This window comes from Dromiciops gliroides, chromosome 1 (assembly GCF_019393635.1).
Source record: "Dromiciops gliroides isolate mDroGli1 chromosome 1, mDroGli1.pri, whole genome shotgun sequence".
In the NCBI taxonomy this organism is placed as follows: Eukaryota; Metazoa; Chordata; class Mammalia; order Microbiotheria; family Microbiotheriidae; genus Dromiciops; species Dromiciops gliroides.
The window spans coordinates 543,674,764-543,697,281 of NC_057861.1; the positions used below are offsets into that span (position 1 = coordinate 543,674,764).

Sequence of the window (22,518 nt, forward strand, 5' to 3'; positions counted from 1 at the left end):
TAAAGGTGAATACTATTAACTAAGATAGGAAAGGTAGATGAAAGCCAAACTGTAGAAGGCTTTAAATGCTAGCCCACTGAAGAGTAAGAGAGTGATGTAATCAGATCTGCATTTGAGGAGCATCAGCATGCAGTTTGTGGAAGATAGATTGGAGAACAGAGACTGGAAACAGGGAGACCAAGTAGAAAAGTGGTGTAATAATCCATATTGAGAGGCGATGAGAGTCAGAGCTAGGGTAGGTATTCTACAAATGAAGAAAAGCATGCAGGAAAGGTAGAACTGACAAGAGTTGACAAGTGCTTGGATGGGTTTGGGAGGGGAAGACAAGGAAAAAGTCAAAGATGATACCAAAATTGTGAACCTAAATTACTGGTAGCATGGCGGTATCTTTAAAGATTTAAGTCTTTGAGGGGCAGCTAGGTGGCAGTGGATAAAGCACTGGCCTTGGATTCAGGAGGAACTGAGTTCAAATCTGGCTTCAGACACTTGACACTTACTAGCTATGTGACCCTGACTAAGTCATTTAACCCTCATTGACCCGAGGAGGGGGGCGGGGGAGAATTAAGGCTTTTGAGGCATATAGGGAAGATTGGCTGCCATTCCAAGGGTCTGATAGCCAACAGCTGACATCTGCTGTCTTGGCACATCTTTTCCAGGACAGGGCTGCTGTGAAGGGGGTACATGGGACAGTCATGGAAAAATGGGGGGGAATTCAACTAGTCAATGCTTACTTTGCTTTTCTCTGCCAGAGTAAATTACTTTTGTACTGTAAAGGAATATAAAACTGGCAGATTGCCACCCTTTATGATTTACAGTCACCAGATCCCCATGAACTATACCTCAGCATATAGAAAGAATTGGCAGATGTGATTCCTGAACCACTCAAGATCTTTGTGAGACTGATTCATTAGTGCCAGTACTTTAATTCTCTGAGTTACCCTAATTCTTATAGAGTTTATTAGTCTCATGCAACTTCATTGTAACCATTGATGGTTTTAGAAAACAGAATCCTAATAATTTCTGTGCTTTGTTTCTCTCCCCGCCCCCCACCCCCTTCCCAGGCACTTTGTGTATGATCACATATTTGCTGAGAAGATAACCTCTATGCATAATCAGCAAACCCCTGATGAAGAAGAAAATGAGAACTTGAAAAAGACGGTCACGATGTTGCAGGCGCAGCTGAGCCTGGAGCGGAAGAAGAGAATGACTATGGAGGAGGAGTATGGGATGGTACTGAAGGAGAACTGTGATCTGGAACAGCAGCTGGGCGCCTCAGATGCTTACCGAGCACGAGCACTGGAGCTGGAAGCAGAGGTGGCAGAAATGCGCCAAATGCTGCAGACACAACATCCGTTTGTTAATGGTGTTGAAAAGCTAGTGCCTGATTCATTGTTCCTTTCTGTCAAAGAACCCAGTCAGACCCTGCTTGAAGAAATATTCCTGGCTGCACCAGAGCTGAGCAAAAAGCCTCTCAAACGCAGCAGCAGTGAAATCGTCCTGAGTAGTCTGGCTGGGAGTGACATCGTCAAGGGCCATGAAGAGACTTGCATCAGGAAAACTGAGGCCATGAAGCAGAGAGGTATTTCCCTGTTGCATGAAGTAGACACCCAATACAGAGCTCTGAAGGTCAAATACGAAGAGCTGCTGAAGAAGTGCCAACAGGAAGAGGACTCCCCAAAACATAAGGCTGTGCAGACTTGTAGGGGTCCTGCCCCAGCCCTGAATGTGAGGAGCACAGAAGCTGAGCCGGTCCCCAGCAGCCAGGAACTGGCCAGCATCATTCCAGACTCAAGAAGTTCTACCACCACCCCTCCTCCAGAATACAAAGCTCTCTTCAAGGAGATCTTTAGTTGCATTAAGAAAACTAAGCAAGAAATAGATGAACAAAGAACAAAGTATCAGTCTCGCTCACCGCATTCTTAGCTAACCTGCTTGTGATATTCTAGCTCTTGCTGTTATACCTTTTCCCTCATCTCTCCACTTCAAGCCAGGGTTTATAGTTGGTCCAGCTCACGCAGTGGCCACTGTAAATGCTGCAAATGAAGTCTCCCTCTTTGCTGACCCCACAAATGTATGGAGCAAGGAGAGGAAGCAGAGTAGACATTAGGGTCAGTAGCTATGACAAAACTAGCCTGCTCTCTGCAGAACAGGGGCTGGTGCATGGACTTGAATGGAGTTTATATCCCAGAAAGGGTGAACAGGGTGTATGTAGGGTTATGTGTACTTGTGGTGGGAGGGTGGGGCCTAGAAACACTGGTACTCAAAATGGGCACGTCATTTTCAGCCACATGGTCATGGTAGGTAGCTTAGTGTGGTCGTTTAAAAGCAGGTAAAAGTCAATGTTTGAGGCAGCTATCCTGAAATGTGTATAGGATACATAAAAGATTTTAAAATACCATCAATTAGCTATGGAAAATGTACCAGAGGATAGGCTATTTAGTAATGTAGTTTGTAAGAGGGCAGACTATTTTCTAATTTGATTGCATCTGGTATTACTTAGAGTTGACTTTAAATGTTAAAGGCAAGTTACTCATCACCACTCAGAAAGAACCAAAGGTGGGCAAGTTATTCACAAAGCACACTTTGTATACTACGAATGTGGAGAAATCATTATATTCACACTGGTTCTTGTGACCTCCTTGTTGTCAAGAACAGGTTTTTCAGAACTCATTTGACAAGGGAAAATGGGAGGAGGGGGAGGAGCAGCATGGGGATTGTTCTTAAGGCTTGAGTTAGGACTGAGGTTTTCTTCACAGAAGCCACTTGTTTATTATGTATATTCTGCATTGAGATGGGCATTTATTGGCCAACTGGCCAAATAAGCTCTTGCTCAGTTCCTAGAATTTTTGTCAATGTTTCTCACTAATTGCTTAAGTTGTAAAAACTTATTTTCTGTCTGTTTCCTTATTAAACAGTATTTGTTTCTACCAGTGTGGAAGTATATCTACACATGACCTATATACATGCTTATAAATTAAGATTATTTAAAAGTGGAGTTCTGAACTACTGTAAATATTTTTTTTTTCTAAAAATAAAGCTATCTATAGAAACGAAAAAACAAGTCTTACTTTAAGTTCTTCCACTGGCCAAGTGTATTCTCCCTCTTTGATAAATGGCAAATAATGTTTACAAAGAATTTGTAAGGAATTAAGAACTGCACACCTGCTTTTGAAACAAAGTTTACCACCATTTATTTAGCAGAGACAGATGTTTGATTTGGCACTTTGCATGGTTGCAGATGCAAAATGTAGTATGCAAATATAAGTAGCATCACTACTTACCACTGGAAAGGCTCACTTCATCTGGCATACATGGAAAACCACCCCCAACCCTGGAAGTTAAGCTTAACATTTTTACCTCTGCTATTGTTTTCACTGCACTTATTTCAAAAACTTGTCATTCCATTTCCTAAAATAGCCTGAAAATGAAAATACTTAAAATGCTCCTGAAGATCAAGTTGTCTCTGCAGGTTGCTTACTGTAAGGAGTTTCAGGTTAACTGTAAGGAGCACTAACCTCTGCCTTTCTTCATACTAAAACCGAGCTAGTATATAAACAAACTGCAGAAGATCATCAAATAGAGGTGAACAGGACCTTGGAAGTCTAATAAACCCCCCTCCCTGCTAAGGAAATCAATACTTTTAGGCCTACTGGCAAGCCCAATGGCAAGCCAAGCATCTCACTTGATAATTACATCCTTAGCACCCTGAACAGCACTTGGCACATAAGTGCTTAATGATAAGTGCAACTCTCTTAATCAATGAGTATGTTCTCCACATCTCACCCACCCCCATGTCACCTAGCTGTTCAAAAGGTAGAGAAAACAACTTTTCTAAACAAAGAACCATCTTCGTTCACAACTCTCTTCAGCCCCAAACTTTAAAATAGCACCAGAGGAACCCAAAATAAGAAAATCATGTGCCCTCACTTTCAGAAAAACAAAATTTAGATCTACATGCAAGAAATTAGGATGTTAAGAATTCCCTTGATAGGTACGTTGTAGAATTCAAATAAATTTGTATTTATATATAAATATGTATCTTTATAATGGAACATTTATATATAATAGAACATGTGCCCTTCACTTACACTGCCCCCCCACCCCCATGGGAAAGAGGATGGATCTGTATGACTGATCTATTAGATACTTAAGAAACTTTAAAGGGCATATTCTTCCTCTTGAAATATGACAGAGAAGCATCAAAAAAAATACTTAAGAGCACAAAAGCTATTAATCTTCTGTCAGTTTCAAGTGGACTTTAGTTCTAACTACACTTCAATTTCTACAGATGTTTTCACATCAGCAATGAGTGATTTAAGTTAGTACAATTTACCTGGTACTTATTATCTGCTAAGCATTACATAACCAGATACCTGTCTAAATCAAAAGGAGATACTTGACCTTAGTGACCAATATATAATCCATTTTTAAGGAGACAAATCAAGCTAGATGTTGCATATCTTCATGTATTTTGCCCAAATATAGATTACCCACCTAAAATATGATTGCTTTAAAAGGATAGGCTATACAATGAAAAACTTAAATAAGATTTTTAAGACATTTCTTTCAATTCAAATGTTTTATTTTTATCATTACTGGCTTTTTCTGTCACCTATCATTCTCTTCTCTATCTTCCCAAGGCATCCACTATCATCCACTCCATTCGAACGTACGTTTTTGCGAAGCCACAGACATACTTTCCCACATTTAGAGCCTGTTGCACACTTACATCCAATGACAGCTTAAGTTTCTCACCTAGTAGGAAGCTTCCTTATGACAAAAGTCAGGGTATTATTTTTAAACACTGTCCTTAAAGAACTTTATTATTAGTTGTAATTTAAACAAGTTAATTACTGCTTTTTAAAAAGTTTTGTAACTCCATCTCTCATCTTGGTCTTTTGATTTTAACAAAATATCACTTGTATTTTTACAACCTAAAACATTTCACCTCTAGAAAAAGAACTGGCTAAAAGGGTAGGGGAAGCTCAGGAAGCAATGGGTTCCCATCACCAGAAGTCTTTTAACCAGAAGACTGTCAGGGATGCTGTGAAAAAGGGTACCTGTTCAGAAAGAGGTTGACTAAAATAATCTCCAGGAACTACCCAATTTTGAGACTGAGATACTAAGATTCTGATTGTCTCATAACTGATCTTTTAATGAAAACTAATGAATTTCTACACAGTTCCCTATGTAGTTGGTATTCTATGTAATTGGTATGGAGGGTGAATAAAGGGATGCTCTTCTCAGCTTTCATACAAGGCAGATTGGCAATCACAAGTACCTTCCTATATGCAGGCAAAAAGGTCAATTTCCCAGCATCTCATATGGTCTAACAACTGGCTATGAGGAACTGGCAATGTCTCTGCAAAGAACCTGTTCATCAGAACCTGTATACCTATAGGTTTTGACATTACAATTTAAAAAAACCTCATTGTCCCTTCTATTTAAGGTTCTTCCTCCACTTTTTGTGCAACTGCTCTAAGAGCTGGTTACAATGGTTTTCTTTTGACATAAAAAGATGTGGCACCGAAATGATGCCAAGAATTTGTGTTAGCATTTATTTTTAAAATACACAAGATCTGTACATCACAAACTGTGATAACTACACTTACATGTTGTCCAAGACTTACCTTTGTTTGCATAGATATGCAAACAGGTCAAAAGAACATATAAATTTAATTCATGTCTGTTCTTTCTATTTGCTGTTTCATGTAAACAATTAAGAGAAAGTTGCTACATAAGGTAGTAACATTGTTTAAAATTTTTAAATGGCTATAAAAACCCAACAGTATTATACTGCAATTTGGCTTGTTTAATGGATCTGGCAGATGCTTTTATAGACAGAAAAATCTAAGATTGAGCATCAGCTTCTAGGCATTTTAAATATTAAAAACCTCAAGCTTTTCTCATCTTGTAAACAGAACTTTTAACTTGGTTGGCATTGAATTACAAAATAAAATGTTAAACCATGATTTTTTTTTTCCCATCTTGCCTGTAACAGTATATACTCTCTTTATTATTAGAATGGAACCAAATGAGAAGCAAAATACATTAGAATTCCAAATGATACTGAAAGAGGATCCTGACTGATCTCTCCTGGGAGCACTCCTGCCTCCAGCTGGCCATGCAAACTGAATGTGACGACCTCTGTGACTGGCTTTTGCAATGCCCCGCTGGCCATGTGAAGATCAGATCCTGCCCCATGTTCCCTGAAGCAAGTCAAGGTGTTACTTCCATCTCTGTTCGCTGTGGTATCCATCCTTCGGCCTACATTGGTGGGCTTAGGCAGTTCACTATGACTGTCAGGACTGCACTGTTCCCTTAAGGTACCACATGCCTCCATAGCTTACACAGCAGTCCTGGGAATGGGGGGGAAAAATCAGATGTGAGAAATGATTACAATGAACTTCACTCAGCCACATTCACGAGGTCCTGAATGATGCCATCAACAAATATTGGAGCAGTAGATGCTAAGGAACAGCGAGGAGTCAGGAGATCTGGATGCTGATTCCAACATGGACATGCTGACAAATCTCTTTACCAGGCCAGCTTCAAGTTTATTTATGAAATGGAAAAAGCAAAATGAAGACTATTTCAACTTATACAGGGGATACTGGGGATGGGGTGGGGGGGCTGTGAAAAACGCTTTACAAATAAAGAACCAAGAAGTATTTTTGTCTCTTTATCAATTCAATGCTTCTTGGGATGAATTAGGTTTTTTTTGAAATTTTTTCTTTTTTTAGTGAGGCAATTGGGGTTAAGTGACTTGCCCAAGGTCACATAGCTAATAAATGTTAAGTGTCTGAGGCCAGCTTTGAACTCAGGTCCTCCTGACTCCAGGGCCGGTGCTCTATCCACTGCGCCACCTAGCTGCCCCCTGCAATAGGTTTGTTTGGGTTTTTTTTGCAGGCAATGGGGGTTAAGTGACTTGCCCAGGGTCACACAGCTAGTGTCAAGTGTCTGAAGCTAGATTTGAACTCAGGTACTCCTGAATCCAGGGCCAGTGCCATCTAGCTGCCCTTGCATTAGGTTTTTAAAAATCACTAGGTAAAGCATATTTTTCTCAAAAGGGTTACTCTGGACCCCAGCTCTGTCTGCTAAGAGCAGTGTTCAAAGGACCTAGGTTCAAATTCCAGCTCTGTCCATTTATAATGCCTGCATAACTTTGGGCATGTCATTTAACCCTTTTGGCTTCACTTTTCATACTTATCTATCAAATGAAGGAGTGGAACAAGTTTGCCTCTAAATCTTTTTTCCCCCTTTTGCGGGACAATGGGGCTTAAGTGACTTGCCCAAGGTCACACAGCTAGTATGTGTCAGGTGCCCGAGGCTGGATTTGAACTCAGGTTCAGCTTTATCCACTGCACCACCTAGCTGCCCCCACCTCTAAGTCTATGAGCCTAATAAGGTTCCAAACATAGCTTCGTGACCCTGAGGGTACATCATTTCATTTCCTTGACTTGACTATGGTCATATAGACAGTAAACAGTATTGCTGGAAATCAAACTCAGGTTCTCCAATTCCAAAACCAGAACTCTTCCAGTCTGTTTTGTCATTTAGATGCCCTGCCATGCATCCAATGTGAGCTATTACCTTTAACACTTTATCCACCTCTTGTTTGCTGAGGTCCTCTCCACATTCTTGACTTAGTCGAGTCTGGATCAGATTCCGACGCACCCGATAATTTTTGGAAAATATTTCAAGTAAAACCTGTCGATGCTTAAGTGGGAGCAAAAACACAATCATTTGCAGTGCTCACTCCAGAGAAAGGAAAGTAAGTTCTAGACAAGAAATTCACAGACATGACATGAGACCTACAGGATGAGCTAAGAGTTCAGAAGATGATGCTGAAGCACGTCCACAGAATTCATTCCTCCTGCCCTGCTAAACTGACATGAAGCCTACCCGATCTCTCTGGGAGCCTGCATTCAGCCTTTAGCTCTGCTTTAGGCAGGAGAGACAGTCAAACTACTTTCTATCAATCCTATTTCTAGCCCAAGTCCCTTAGACCTGCTCTCTTAAAACGTGATCATTCTTCTTGGCAGTGAAATGGGGGCTACAGATGCTAAATGCTGCATATGCCGTCTAACAAGCTGTGCTGGCTGGCTCTCCTGTTTTCCCTTGTTAAAAGATGGGCTCGATGGGTTAGAGGAAGGAGGGCACATCAGGAATTCACTATAAAGTAGAAGCAAAGGGCATCAATAAAAAGCTTACTCAAATACAGGAATAATCTACACAGATCACAACTGATCTATGACTTAAGTCCTGGGGAGTTGTCTGAGATGCAGAGAAGTGAAATGACCTGCCCAGTCATGCACATTAAGGTCAGAGGTGGAACGTGAATCCAGCTCTCCCTGATTACAAACCCAGCACTCTGCCCACTTTATCATGCTGCCTCTACCAAGAAAAGAGGCCAAGGTATTCTTTTAAATCCCACCTCCTACGAGTGGGAGGTTGGAAGAAAACAATGGGGAAGCACAGTCATACACTTGCACACTGCAATGGTCACAGCAGGTATGTCTCACTTTACAAGAGCAGTTTTGTCTATTCCTATTTTTGGGGGGGTGGTGGTGAGGCAATTGGGGTTAAGTGACCTGCCCAGGGTCACACAGCTAGTAAGTGTCAAGTGTCTGAGGCCGGATTTGAACTCAGGTCCTCCTGACTCCATGGCCAGCGCTCTGTCCACTGTACCACCTAGCCGCCCCTGTCTATTCCTATTTTCAAAGCACTAAGATAAACTTATGACTTATGGACAAACTCACGGACCTCACAACCTTCATGGTTTTAAAAATGCCAACTGTTCAAAACTCAAAAACTGTGGTGAAACCTTTTCTAAATCAAAGAACTCCTTTGCAAGGCAAATAATCACCATACATGCCCAGTAAAGTTTTTTTAAAGTCTGGACAAGCTTCGGTACATTCAACCCTTCCCCTCCACTTGTTGGGGCCAATCATCCTCCCCTACCCTTCCCTCCCAACCCTACCCCAACTGAAGAATCTGGCCCAAAGGAAAACCTCCTTTCACCTAGCACGATAGGCCAGCAATAGTGAAAAGGCCTTTCTTTACCTGATCACTCATGTCTCCGGACTCCCAGAGTGCAAACACCTTCTGCTCATCAGGAGAAGCAGCAGTCTGTGGGGGAAACTGATCATGGCACACATGTGAGCTGGACTTGAACTGGGTCTGACCACTTCATTCCTCTGCTCAATAAACCCCACTGGCTCCCTATGACCTCCAGAATCAAATATCAGACCTTGTCTGGCTTGTAAAGCTCTTCACAGCCTGCACTCTTCCTACCTTTCCAGGCTTCCTGAGCCTCCTTCATGTCCCTGCAATCCAGCTGCACTGTGTTACAACTGACAAGGCCGTATGTTTTCCTCATCCCGGGCCTGGATCATTCTCCCTCTGCATCTCCAGCTTCTGGCTTCTCAAAAGCCTCAGCTAAAGAGACTCCCAACCTTCTGCAAGAAGCCATCCCCCTCTTGATTTTGATTATGTCCTATTTATTCTGCCTATTATCTTCTTGTTTGTACAGAACTACAGGTTGTCTCTTCCTTAACAGGAAGGGACTTGACATAGGGACTTATTTCCCTATTACCCTGACACAGACATTCATTCTCTATAGATCTAATTCCTAAAGAAAAAGAAAAGGGAACAGCCCAGTGTCTCTCCCCCAAATCCCCAATCTGGCTGGCAAGGCGAGGAAGTGGCCACAAGGAACCTGAAGCGCTCTCTTAGGGACAGGTAAGAAGATGTCTCTCTTGAGCCCCAGTATCCATCGCCTAGACATAAGGCTTCCCTTGTGCCTCACCAAAGGAGAACCTGGCCCTAGGTCTCTGCTAGAGTCCAGAGAATGGCTGAAGGAACTGACAGTCCCTTTGTAACTACCCAGTGAAGGCCAGGTCTCTGGGGTTGGCAGGGACAAGGTCTTTGGAACAACTGGAGACCACTGTCCCCATTTCCATCCCTCATGTACAAAGGCTCGAGTCTTACAACCGTAGGATTGCTTAAGAACTGAGATGGGCCTAACCTTGGCACCAGCATCCTCAATGATGTCAAAGCTACAGCCCTACTTGACCCCACCTCCACACCTATACCAGTTGGATGGGGAGACAGGAACAAGCAGAAGGCTAGTCAGCCTGTCCAGAAGGCCAGGGTCCACAATCGTCCCTAACTGGTATGCTCGGTAAACGAAGTCTCCTTGCCCTGCTCTCAATTCTCCTTCCTGGGATGTTCATCTTGAATCAAAGAAAGATTTTTTTGACCAAGGGGAAATAATAACAACAGCATTTATAGAGTGCCTACTAAGTGCCAGGCACAGTGCTAGGGGATTTATAAATATTATCTCACTTGATCCTCACAGCAACCCTGAGAAATAGATGCTACTATTATCCCCATTTTATAGTTGATGAAACTGAGGTAAACAGAGGTTAAGTGACTTGTCCATGGTCACATAGCTAAGTGTTTAAGGACAAATTTGAACCCAGGTTTTCCTGACTCCAAACCCAGTGCTCTATCCACTGTCACCTAGTTGCCTTTTAAAAATTCAAGGGATAAAAAAGTGTCCCGGGCTCACCTTTCACCTGTGGATGCATTGTTGTTGTTATTATTATTATTATTATTTTGGTGGATGAATGTCCAAAAAATAGGATAATCCAAAGACAGAGAGGTGGTTCTTTTTCCAATCAATGTAGAGGCCATAGCTGGCCAAGCAGACTGCAACCACTAGTAAGATGCCAGAGGCAGCTTAGGAGAGTGGGCAACTGCTGGAATTCTGCAAACTGCCACCCCTGGGGCAGCTAGGTGGCGCAGTGGATAGAGCACCGGCCCTGGAGTCAGGAGTACCTGAGTTCAAATCCGGCCTCAGACACTTAACACTTACTTACTAGCTGTGTGACCCTGGGCAAGTCACTTAACACCAATTGCCTCACTTAAAAAAAAACAAACTGTCACCCCTGCCACTTAACAGCCGAGTGATCTTCAACAAGTCAGATCCCCTCAGGTTCCTACATCTATGACAGACCGACTTCACAGAATTATCTGAATAATCGCTACTGAAATGTGAGAGCCATGGCTAATCCCAATCTTCAAATGCCCCAAACGGGTTTGTGTTGGTTAGCTTAGCCCTTAAGAAGCAAGTACAGCCTAGCACAGGACCTTGGAAAGAGCGTTGCAGGCTGGTGAGATGCTGACTTTGGCTGCCAGGGCGGCCGCCCATGAGACTAATAGTGGGATGCTGGGACGACTTCAGGGCCTCTGTGGGCTGAAGGGACTATGGCATCTCTTTGGGATGGTTCACTAGAGACCTCAGGGTCCCCCATCTTTCACATCACCAGATGGAACTGGTACTCTTTATATCCAGGTCACCGCCACACTGACTCTTCCAACATCTCCCCTTCTGCCCAACAGAGCCCATGTTCTAGGCCATTCTCCAATATGGAGCCCGTGCACCATAGGAGAAATGTCAAGGCTCCAGGCCACAGTTGCTTCTCCTCAAGATCAATGCCTAAACAAAGGGCCCCTCCTAAAGGGTAACACCCACTGCCCCTTGCTCCCCATGGTGTGTGTTACTTACAGGCACCAAAATCTGTTTGCAGCCAGCCGCCAGCACCGTGTCCTGCAGCATCCTGTCTGAAATGCCACTGAACAGTGTGTGTCCAGGGGGCAGGCTGGCTAAGTGCATGTTGAAGAGGCGCTTCAGTTCGCTCAGAGTGAGCACAAATTGCCTCTGAAAGGTGGCCTCCACAAAGGCCCTCAGTTCCCGAGCCATGGGTGCTTCCCCACAGCCAGGCGGGGGGTGCCCGTTGAGGGTATCACCTCCTGCGCCTCGCCCAGCAGGGAGCCCATTGGCCAATTTGTTCCTGAGGCTGCCACAGGTCGAAGTGTCCATGGGCTCCTCCTCCTTGTCACCTTGCTCTTCCTCCTCTTCCTCCTCACTCACTGGCTCCTCCTTGATACGCATGCTGGATGAGGCCTGCATTGCCTGCAGATGCTCCTTCTTCCACTGCAGTTCCCGTTCCAGCAGCAGGTGGTTCTGTTGGGCCTTGGCCTTGGCAGCTTGGACTCGCTGATCCCCAGAGATCAGCATAACAGGCACTACAAGGACAGACAGGATGCTGCTCAGAATGGGGAACCCCTGTCTCAAGGGATGAGACACTTCAAGGCCCAAAAGCTGAGCCCTTCGGTCTCGATTACTAATTCACTTGAAAAAACTGTCCCAAAGAGAGAGTTGGCTACAGGGGAGAAGGCTGAGAGAATAGATAGCCTAAGGATAGGACAAAGGAAGGGCCATTTCTCACTATTTCCCAAACAGGAAAAAACTGAGACCCAAAGGAATTCTACAAACTCCCAGGAAATACTCAGAGAGAGCCAGGGCTGGAGGTCAGGTGTGTCCAGCCCTTTCTAGCCTCCATACCTATGAGGGCCTCAGCCAGCAACACTGATAGACGCTGATTTTTTTTTCCTGGGGGAGGGGGGCAATGAGGGTTAAGTGACTTGCCTAGGGTGACACAGCTAGTAAGTGTCAAGTGTCTGAAGCTGAATTTGAACTCAGGTCTTCCTGAATCCAGGGCTGGTGCTCTATTCACTGCGCCACCTAGCTGCCCCCCAGAAATAGTGATGGGGGGCAGGGGGGGGGGAAGAATCACAGTTCCCAAGGTGAGGGGAGAGGGAGAGGACAAATAGCACTGACTCTGGAGTTGGAGGACTGAAGTTCAAACTACTACCTGTGTGAACCTGAGGCAAGTCATTCTGACCTTCCTAGGCCAGTTCCTTCTTCTTTAATGGGACTAGATGGTGTCTGAAGCCCCTTCTAGCTCTACATGTAGGATCCCAAATGCCACTCATACTGCATTATTGTGTCTCTGGGGCAGCCTGCCAACAACATCCTGGCCAACCCCTCTACAGGAAGGCAGGAGAAAGGGCCCTGGAATACTTTTATCTCACTATTCACATGCCAAGCCTTCTTTGTGTGCTGGCATTTGGGCCCTGGCTTTTGGCTAGAACCTCAATTCAATTTTCGTGCTGAGCCCAGCAACCAACAGATTCAGATCCCCATCCCAAAGGAGGCCAAAGGAACAACCAAAAAAAAAAAAAAAAAGAGGCAGGGGAAAAGGTAACCCATCTCCAAGCATTGCCCTTGTAGCATCAAGCCTCAGGGAATTTCCCTTGGGAATTTCCTCTTTTCCACCCCTCCTCCCAACCCCACAGTCTCAGCCCAGATCCCTGTCTCTACCTCCTCCAAACACACCTGATTGTCCTTCCGCAGTCTTTGGCACAGTCTCTTTTGGAAGACTATAGACTTTTTCTAACCTGAAATGGGAAAGAAGCACCATGTTAAGGTAGGCCCTATTGATTAAAGCTTTCCTTATCTCTTAAGTAGAGGTGCTATGACCCACCCCAGACTCCTAATAAAATTCAAGTTATCTAGGAAAAAGCAGCCTCTATGACTTCTAGCAATAAAGTCCTAACCACCCTCCTCACCCCTCACTAAATCCCTTGGGTCACTCATCTCGGTCTCTCCCGCTCACCATCTCCCAGAAGTCCTTTGTGCTACACCTCCCTCTTCTTTCTCCATTCTACCCATCTCCTCCTCACCCCCTCCCCCAATCAATTATCTTTAGTTCCTTTCTCCAACACTAGGTCAAGTTCCCTGCTCCCCCTACTCCCCAGCCTCTAACATTACCTTTATGGGAAAACACAAGGTCTGGACCTTGGTTCAAAGTGCACACATGGTTTATCCTGCCCCTGGACCTTCAGCCAGGGAGGAGGGTGTTGGGGGTGGGGGTGGGTGTCTCCTGCAAATTCTACTGGCCTCCCCACCCCCCCAGCATCATCACCACCCTTAGCACATGTAACTTACTTGGCCTGGATGCCCATCCACAGCATGTGCTGGCGCTGGACAACATCTGGATGCTTTTTGATGAAGTCCTCATCGTAGGGTAGCAAGAACTCCCAGCCCTTGTTGATCCTCACCACAGCCATGTGCTCCAGAAAGTCCTTCACATCCTCTGCACACAGCTGGGACCCAAAGGGACAATGGATTTGGAGAAAAGTTGGGATACCAGATTTAGCCTCTGGATGGGCTTCATTAACCCACTACCTTACAACCCTGAAGTCTTTTGGTAGCTGATGCTTCCCTATGATCAGACCACACTGAGTCACTCTCTCTTTCCCCAAACTGCTCCAACAGACTTAAGTGAGAGCCTCAAGAACAGGCCGACTGAGATGAAAAGCCATGGGGTCAAGGGGATGAAGTGATGGACTTGGGAGCTGGAGAGACCTACCAATACTTAGGTTCCCTAAGGCTCAGTTTCCTTCCCTGCAAATTAGGGATAATTTGTCATCACAGTTGTGAAGATTACATGATAATGCACGTCAAGTGCTTTACAAACCTTAAACTACGTAAGTCTCTGGATCTTTTGATGACTGCCATTTCAGGGATCCCATCAGTAGTTCTGTGGCCAGCTGACCCAAGGTGGGGTCATCTCTACTTGCCTCCTCAATGGGAGGGAAATGGTCTAAAAACCTCTTACAGCCTCTCTGGTTACCTGCCTAGCCTAGTGCTCCCCTTCTTCCATTCTCCCATTGCTTGGGCCCAAATCTAGGGAGCTTATGAAACAAACACTTACTTTTGTAACTGTTGCCACCTCTTTCCTCACTACCCAGCGGCTCTGTGTGAACTTCCACATCTGGAGGAAAGACAGACAAGGTTTTCCACATGTCCTATGAGCGCTGGGATGGCTTCCAAGCAGAGACAAAACACAGCTCCCCAGTATACAGAGGGCTGCACAGAGAGCCCTTGGGAAGACGAGGAGGCGTGCTTTTGGTCTCCTTTCAAGAATGGATGCCAGAAAGCCTTCTGGAAGCCACAGTAAACACACAGCTCACAGCATCCCCCACTGTCAGATCTATATTACCCTAAGCTCTCTACGTCAGCAATAGTGACATGAGGTGTCTTTACATTGGTTGGGGGTGTAAGGGTGGGAAGCCAGGGACAGGGTGCCCCATTCTCCCCTTCCATCACTACTCCCCCCCCCTGCCCCCCGCAAACTCCAGATTAGTAACTCCCTTCTCCCTCCTACTCCACCCCCAGGATTCTTCTTTAGTGAGAATTCCAGAAGGGGCTGAACACAAGAGTAGGTATCTTTAAAGGGAAGCAGTATTCCTCTTTTTTTTGGAGGGACAATGAGGGTTAAGTGACTTGCCCAGGGTCACACAGCTAGTAAGTGTCAAGTGTCTGAGGCTGGATTTGAACTCAGGTCCTCCTGAATCCAGGGCCAGTACTCTATCCACTGCGCCACCTAGCTGCCCCAACAGTGCATTTAGAAGATAGGTTTGTTCTGTCTCTAGCCCAGGGGCCATGCACAAGAGAAACCCAGCTCTTCCCATTAAAGCTCCCCATAGGCTCTCTTTTTGCAAATTTTCCCCTCTGTTACTTACAACAAAGTCCCGACCCCTGCAGAGCACTTCTGCAGGCACCCCGCTGTGAGGGCTAGAGCTGTCCTTTGGGTACAGGATGTCACTGCCAATGAGAAACCAAACAGCCTGAGAGCAGGACTGGCAAACAGCCAACTTCATCATAGTCCCAGACAACCCCACTTGGGATGGGACAACACCCTACTCCCCACATCTTTGCCACCCCTGGCTTCTCATCATACTGTGGAAACTATTTACCTGGGATGGAGGATATGCCAGCTGAGCAGGTAGAACTAAGATTCCTCTTTTACCACACCTACTTCATTTCCTATGGAACAAATTCTCGGACAGCTGGATATTTGGCAGACCACTGGGCCTTGCTCAGTAGCTCAGGGTGATTTGCTTTCTAACAGGACAGGTTATCAGCACCATAGGCCTAACCTCAAATATTCATTGCCACCTCCTCCTCTGAGCCCCTGGTCGCCATGATGGAAAGAGTCTAGCCCACACACTGCATGGCCCAAAAGGACATTTAAGCTATGTGCAGCCAAATACACAAATGTTGCATGAATAAACACATACCTCTTCACAACCCAGTTTCCCTGCACCAGCATCGCCACCTGCTGGATGCAGCGCAGAACAGACGTCGAGTCTGTCCCTAAGCCCAGCAGGCTCATCAGGTTGGCAAAAGGCATGACCTTCACTGAGACAAGGAAAAGGACAAAAGATTCCATAAAGCACCCAGCCGGGAAGCTAAAAACCCTGGATCGTGCACACTGTTCCCCAAAATGGAAACCCAAAGGGAAGGCTTCGTGGACTCTGATCTACGACACGAGTTCATTAAGACAAAGAGAGCAGGACTTGAGCCCAGGTCTTCTGGCAGGCCTGCACGGGCCTCCAAGGTCACCGCTGATGAGCCAGGGAGGCTGGTCTCCTAGCAGGGAGAGGGCAGGCTCTTTCAGGTCTTTTGGTTTTCAGGGCCTATGGAGTCCAGAGTCGGAGACCCCCAAACTATAGACATTTTCTGATGACTCCTCAGGGGCCCATAACATGGGGAAGGGACAGGGTGGAAAGGAAAGAGAACAAAAAAATACAGACATGACCTCCGGGGCTGTGGGGACAAGAATCAGAAAGAGGGTGAAGAGGGTGGTAGGAAGACACGAACCATTCTTCATCAGTATCTTAATCTGATCTGCCAAAGGCAGAGTCCTCAACTGGGCCATCGACAGGACATTGCTAGGAGCCACAGGTTTTTCTCTGTGGGGGAAAGAACAGGAGCTTTAAGAGATATGCTAAGCCATGGGTGACCCTGATACTGTATTACAGTATCACAGGCCATGCTGCATTAGAACCACAATTCAGGCAATGTGGTACTCACTTTTCTTCCTCAATGTTCGGAGGCATTAACATCATCAAGTACTCACTGTGAACAGAAAATAACAGGTGAGAAATAACTCCAAGGGCTTCTCCCCCTTCTCTCCCCTCCCAAAACATAAAAACACAAGAGGGTTTGCCATCCAAAGTACAGGCTCAAGACCAAAGGTAAAATGCAACAACCAGAGTGTCCAAAAAATATGAGCCACCAGAGGGATGGAGCCAAGATGGCAGAGAGAAGCCAGGAAGTTGCCTGAGCTCTCCCGAGTTTCCCTCAGAAACAATATTAAATCAAGCCTCTAAAAGGATTCTGGAGCTATAGAACCTACAAAAAGACAGAGAAACAATTTTCCACCTTAAGATAATCTAGAAGACTTTAGGAACGGTCTGTCTCACTTGGGTGAAAGGGGAGCATAGCACAGTGCTCAGGGTGTCTGGGTAAGTCAGTGGGAGGCTCTTGGCCACAGCACAGATCAACAGCCGAGTCCCTTCAGCCCTGACTCAGCAGGCTGGTGGCACAGCAGGCCAGTTGTGAGGCACCCCCAGCCCTGGGGGAGAGAGCAGACTGCCATGTGGAGAACCACCCACAGGACAGGGCCACCCCAGTACAGGGAACAAGCACAGAGTGGTAAGGAATCCACCAGCCCCAGAGGCCTCAGAGCAGAAAACCAGGGATCAAGACAATTCCAAAGAACTCATAATGGAAAATGTTCTCCACATCCAGAAAAAAGAACTGTGGATTCTGAATGCAGATTTAACCATACTGTTTCTACTTTTTCTTTTTTAAGGTTTTCCCTTGTGTTCTGATTCTTCTTTCACAACATTAACTAATGCAGAAATGTTTAATGTGATTGTACATATATAACCTATATCAGATTGCTTTTTGTCTTGGGGAGGGGTGAGGGAAGGAAAGGAGGAAGAAAAATTTGGAACTAAAAAATCTCATGAAAACAAATGCTGAGAACTATCTTTACATGTAACTGGAAAATAATAAAATACTTTTATGATTTAAAAAAAAAAAAGAAAAGCCAGGGATCACACCCCTGGCTCCCAGCACAAGAAGCTTGGGACAGTGGCTCCTGTGACCCAGAGCAGAACTCAATTTTTAAAGTCACAAAACAAACTAAAATATGAGTAACAAAAGAACCCTTACCATAGAAAGGAAGACCAAAGCAAACTCTGGGCACTGTCAAAATGCCTACATGTGAAGCCTCGAAGGGGAAGATGAAGTGATCTCAAGACCAAAGAGCCTTCTTGGAAGAGCTCAAAAAGGATTTAAAAAATCAAATAAGAGAGGTAGAAGAAAAAAACGGGAAAAGAAATAAGAGTTACACAAGAAAATTATGGAAAAAAGAGTCAACAGCTTGGAAAAGGAAGCACAAAAATTTGACTAAAGAAAACAATTCCTTAAAAAATTGGGGGCAGCTAGGTGGTGCAGTGGATAAAGCACCGGCCCTGGATTCAGAAGTACCTGAGTTCAAATCTGGCCTCAGACACTTGACACTTACTAGCTGTGTGACCCTGGGCAAGTCACTTAACCCCCATTGCCCCACCAAAAGAAAAAAAATACAATTGGCCTAACAAGGGGAAAAACCCACTGAAGAAAACAACTCTTTAGAAAGTAGTCAAATGGAAAAGGAGGTACAAAAGTTGACTGAAGAAAATAATGCCTTAAAAATCAGAATTGGGCAGGTGGAAGCTAATGACTATGAGACACCAGGAATGAAAAAATAGAAGAAAATGTGAAAATATGAGGCACCAGAGCTTCCCAGTCACACTGCTTAGAAAACAACACGTGCCCAACTTAGCCCTGTAAAAATCCATGGTGGCAGGATTAGGGAAAGAAGCTGCCCTCACAGGAGTTGTCTCCTAGGGATTTCACCATAAGAGATAGGAGCTGGAATTTTTTCTCACGTTAGCCTGACTTAGTCCCCTCTCTCGCTCCCTGCAGAGGGGGCATTCTCACCTTGGAGATTTGATGAGCTCTGTATTCTCTGAGATGCCAGGGCCCTGGCACAGAAGATACTGGCGTTCATGCTCAGATCTGCTGTCCTATGGAACACAACAGACAGGTTAAGCCTTAACAAGCCCCTGGAGAAGATCCAAATGAAGACTTCCTGGCCCAGCATTTATTTTTTAAGAAGTGGGAGAGGGGATGAGGCCTCCCCATAAAGTCTGAGCCTGAGATTCTATTTACAAATCTCCAAGTCACTAAGAGACCAGAAAAGCCCCTACACTGTCAGACCTCTGTCTACACTAGAGGTCAACAAAGCAAATATAAAGTGAAGATGGGTCACTGTATTATGATACATTACTCCCCAAATCTACGTGTATTCTCCATGACAGTACCTCTTCCTCCCTGCAACCCCTACCTAAGTGGTCAGGAAACCTAGTCAAGGTTCTCAAGTTCCTTTTCCTGCTCCACAGTCCCTCTAGGATGCAGCAACACATCTTTTGCACCCGAGCACTTCATGTTTTTTCATTCATTCATCTGTTTTGTCACTATACAGGCATTTCTGCCACAGGGCCTCACCATCCTAATTTGGGGCTGCCTCTTTTTGCCCAGTATTTGAGGAAAGCCTCAGCCTCCTTGCTTTACTCTACTCACTTCCTGCTTTCCAGACATCTCCAACTTGTGGGTGTACCTTTTCCTTGCCAACTGCTCCCCTTACCGCTCTCCAATACTGGAAGCAGGGACCATGATCAAATCAACTCAGTCCTCATTCCTGCATGGTGTGTCAGCCTACTCCCCTAAAGCCCCAACTGCCATCTCTCTAACTTTGCAGACAAAAGTGTCCCTTCCTGGCAACTAGTCCCCTGGGTGTGTTGTGTCCCCCCCATTAGAAAGGCAGGGAAGGTAGTTGCTGTTGTATTTGTATCCCCAGTACTTAGCTCCTTGTGAACACTTAAGAAAAGCTTTATCATTCATTCATTCTCCTAACCCTGTCTCTCCTGTGAAATATCTCATGCTTTAAAATTTCTCTGTCTTCCCCAAGAAAAAACCTAATTTCTTGAGTTAGGCGCTAGAAGAAAGGCACTCTAAGAAAGGCACTCTGATTAAACTAATTAACCTTAATGCATCCGTGACTGATAGAGCCCCTTTTAATACTGACTCTACCTCTACTTCCTGTTTATCTTTATTTAAATCTTTTAGTTAGTGGGAAGAAGAACAGGCTTGGTTACTAATAATATATACATAAATCCCTCTTCTCCTTCCTCCCTCACAAAAAGTGGATCAAAACCTAGATGGACCATTTCTGAAAAGTCGACAACTACTGCTCCATCTTCTTCAAGACAATACAGCTCCTATATCACACCTCTTCTCCAAAATTACAGGATCACAGATTAAATGTGTAGGTCCAGCCTCCTCAGTTTTACAGATGAAGAGGCTAAGGGGCCCAGAGGGGTTAAGTGACTTTCCTAAGGTCAAAGTAGTAATGAGTGACAGTCAGGATTTACACCCACTGCTCTGACACCAGATTCAGCACTCCATTTTTTTGCCCAAATATATTGTGACTCCCACCTTAGAATCTTTTTTTTTTTTTAGTGAGGCAATTGGGGTTAAGTGACTTGCCCAGGGTCATATAGCTAGTAAGTGTTAAGTGTCTGAGGCCGGATTTGAACTCAGGTACTCCTGACTCCAGGGCTGGTGCTCTATCCACTGCGCCACCTAGCTGTCCCCCCCTAGAATCTTACATAGGAGAAGTGATCCTCAGAAAGGCTAAGCTGCATCACAGATCAGTGAGTTTTCTGACATATAGAGCATAAACCAAGGGACTGAACTGGAAACCGTGCCTTCATAGCTGGCCAGGTGAGCAGCAGACTCAGTTCTAATTGTAAGCTCTGGCCCTTGCCAAGAAGCCCTCTGTTACCCAAGCATCTGCAGAATCCTCACCCGCAGGCCATAATAGTGTAGGTGTACCCATGGCTCTTCAGCATGCTTCTTCTGGAGAAATTCATAAGACTGAACCCGCCGCTGTCGAGCTTGCTCTGACTCTGGTCGAGAGAACCGCACCTGTGACAGGGGAAGGGAAGAGTGCATTGCAAAGACTGAAGTTCTGGCACAAACCCTATGGGGAGTCATGCAGACTCTCTCCCTATCACCCACAGCTTGCCACTTGCTTCTCCAATGCCTGGTACCCTCTGCTTAAAATGACCCCAAACATATGGTAGATATTTCCTTCTTGCTAGATCCTATTATTATTACAATTCAAAGCCTATCTCTGCCCTGGAAAATTCTACAACTAAGCCCATTCTCTCATCTACCTTCCTAGCCTACAGACTACCTTTTCTCCTAAAAACATGTAGACATGCAGCCAACTTGATGATACAGTCGAAGACATCTCCTCAATTAGACCAGGCCTTTGTAAACTTTTCCCACTCATGACCCCTTCTTGCCTGAGAAAATTTTATGCAATCCCAGATATATATAACCTTTTTACTGTTGCCAAATTTTTGTGACCCCCACATTCAGTTACTCGACCCCATATGGGGCTGAGATCTACAGTTTAAGAAGCTGGAAATCAAACCATGAACTTAAGGGCAGAGACACTGTTGTATGGGGGAAAGAGTCCACAGAACCCTATTCTGGTCTCAACTTTCAAACTATACCTTGCCTGGGACTGTGGGTAAATCAGTTTTCTCATCTGCACAAGGGAATTAAACTAGATAAGTCCTGTGAAAAGATGTCTCTACCTATCCTTTAAATCACACCAACATGTGCCCAATAAGAGCAGCAGTCCTATATCTATCTATAGCACCCCGAAATAACAAAGTCTCCTTTGGTCCTCATGAAAACCCTGTGAGGTAGGAAGTACACAGACTATTATTCCCCTTTCAAATATATGAAAAGTGAAATTTGGAGAGAAGTGAACAGGTCAAAGTGACAAAAACCAACACACATCTGTTATGTGGTCTTGCATGCTGGGAGCTCAATGCTGAACTGCTGACTGACCTTTTCCTCCAATTCACTCCTATTTACCCCTCAGGATCTCACCCATGTTCACAGACAGAGCATGATACTGTGAGCCCTTCCTTTCACAGCTGAAAGTAACTGAAGTTAAAATAGACCAGAGGTTTTTAACCTGAGGTCTATCAACTTGGGTTTAAAAAATATATATCCTGATAACTGTGCTTTCAATATAATGGTTTGATACCTGTACTTCAATATAATTTTTGTTATTTCACTGCATTTTAATGTAGTTGAAAACATTCTTTTGAGAAAGGGTCAATGGGCTTCATCAGACTGCCAGACAGGGCTTGGACATATAAAAGGTTAAGAAGCCCTGATTTTTTAAAAAGATTAAGGGATTCACTCTAGTGGCCCAGCAAGTTACAAGTGAAAGCAGAATTCTTCTTCCAGTCCCGATTTCTTTCTGTTGGACTTCACTTTTTACAGACCCCCAACTCTCTCCCTGATTCTGCTACAATCCCCTCCCATCGCAGTCCCAGCCCTATGGGTCCCCAAGAAGTCCACAATGGTCTTAAAGCAGAAGGAAGTTGCAGCAGCCCTGAGGCCTCAGATGTACCGTGATTTGCTTGATATCTTCTTCAGCTTCATCCTGAGAAGAGTCCCCAGCTGCAAAAAGAATCATCATAGAATATTAGAGCTGGAAAGGACCTTAGAAAGCTGATTCAATCTTCTGAGGATTTGTAACCTGTCTACTAAGGGCAAGGCGATGTCCTAGGCAATGTTACTATCATAAAATAAGGATTTCTGATACATTT

At 44.8% G+C, this 22,518-nt stretch overlaps 2 protein-coding genes across 7 annotated transcripts in view; one reads left to right on the forward strand and one right to left on the reverse strand.

The window, feature by feature from the left end:
• The window catches only part of CDR2 (cerebellar degeneration related protein 2), a 38,306-nt gene extending 35,268 nt beyond the window's left edge, over positions 1–3,038 (forward strand). The window contains exon 5 of the mRNA XM_043962521.1: positions 1,062–3,038. Within this exon, the coding sequence (XP_043818456.1) occupies positions 1,062–1,923 (862 nt within the window). The 3' untranslated portion in view covers positions 1,924–3,038. The remainder of the gene's footprint in view (positions 1–1,061) is intronic.
• A 1,526-nt stretch (positions 3,039–4,564) lies between these two features.
• Positions 4,565–22,518, reverse strand: part of POLR3E (RNA polymerase III subunit E) — a 32,009-nt gene continuing 14,055 nt past the window's right edge. For all 6 annotated transcript variants that reach the window (XM_043962474.1, XM_043962488.1, XM_043962497.1 and 3 more), the window contains 14 exons: positions 22,320–22,369; positions 20,687–20,806; positions 18,758–18,843; positions 16,796–16,840; positions 16,583–16,674; positions 16,000–16,120; positions 15,442–15,523; positions 14,631–14,690; positions 13,862–14,019; positions 13,250–13,311; positions 11,576–12,096; positions 9,067–9,144; positions 7,594–7,719; positions 4,565–6,359 (listed from right to left, as the gene is read on the reverse strand). In XM_043962474.1, coding sequence (XP_043818409.1) covers positions 6,303–6,359; positions 7,594–7,719; positions 9,067–9,144; positions 11,576–12,096; positions 13,250–13,311; positions 13,862–14,019; positions 14,631–14,690; positions 15,442–15,523; positions 16,000–16,120; positions 16,583–16,674; positions 16,796–16,840; positions 18,758–18,843; positions 20,687–20,806; positions 22,320–22,369 — 1,658 coding nt within the window. In that variant the 3' untranslated portion in view covers positions 4,565–6,302. The remainder of the gene's footprint in view (positions 6,360–7,593; positions 7,720–9,066; positions 9,145–11,575; positions 12,097–13,249; positions 13,312–13,861; positions 14,020–14,630; positions 14,691–15,441; positions 15,524–15,999; positions 16,121–16,582; positions 16,675–16,795; positions 16,841–18,757; positions 18,844–20,686; positions 20,807–22,319; positions 22,370–22,518) is intronic.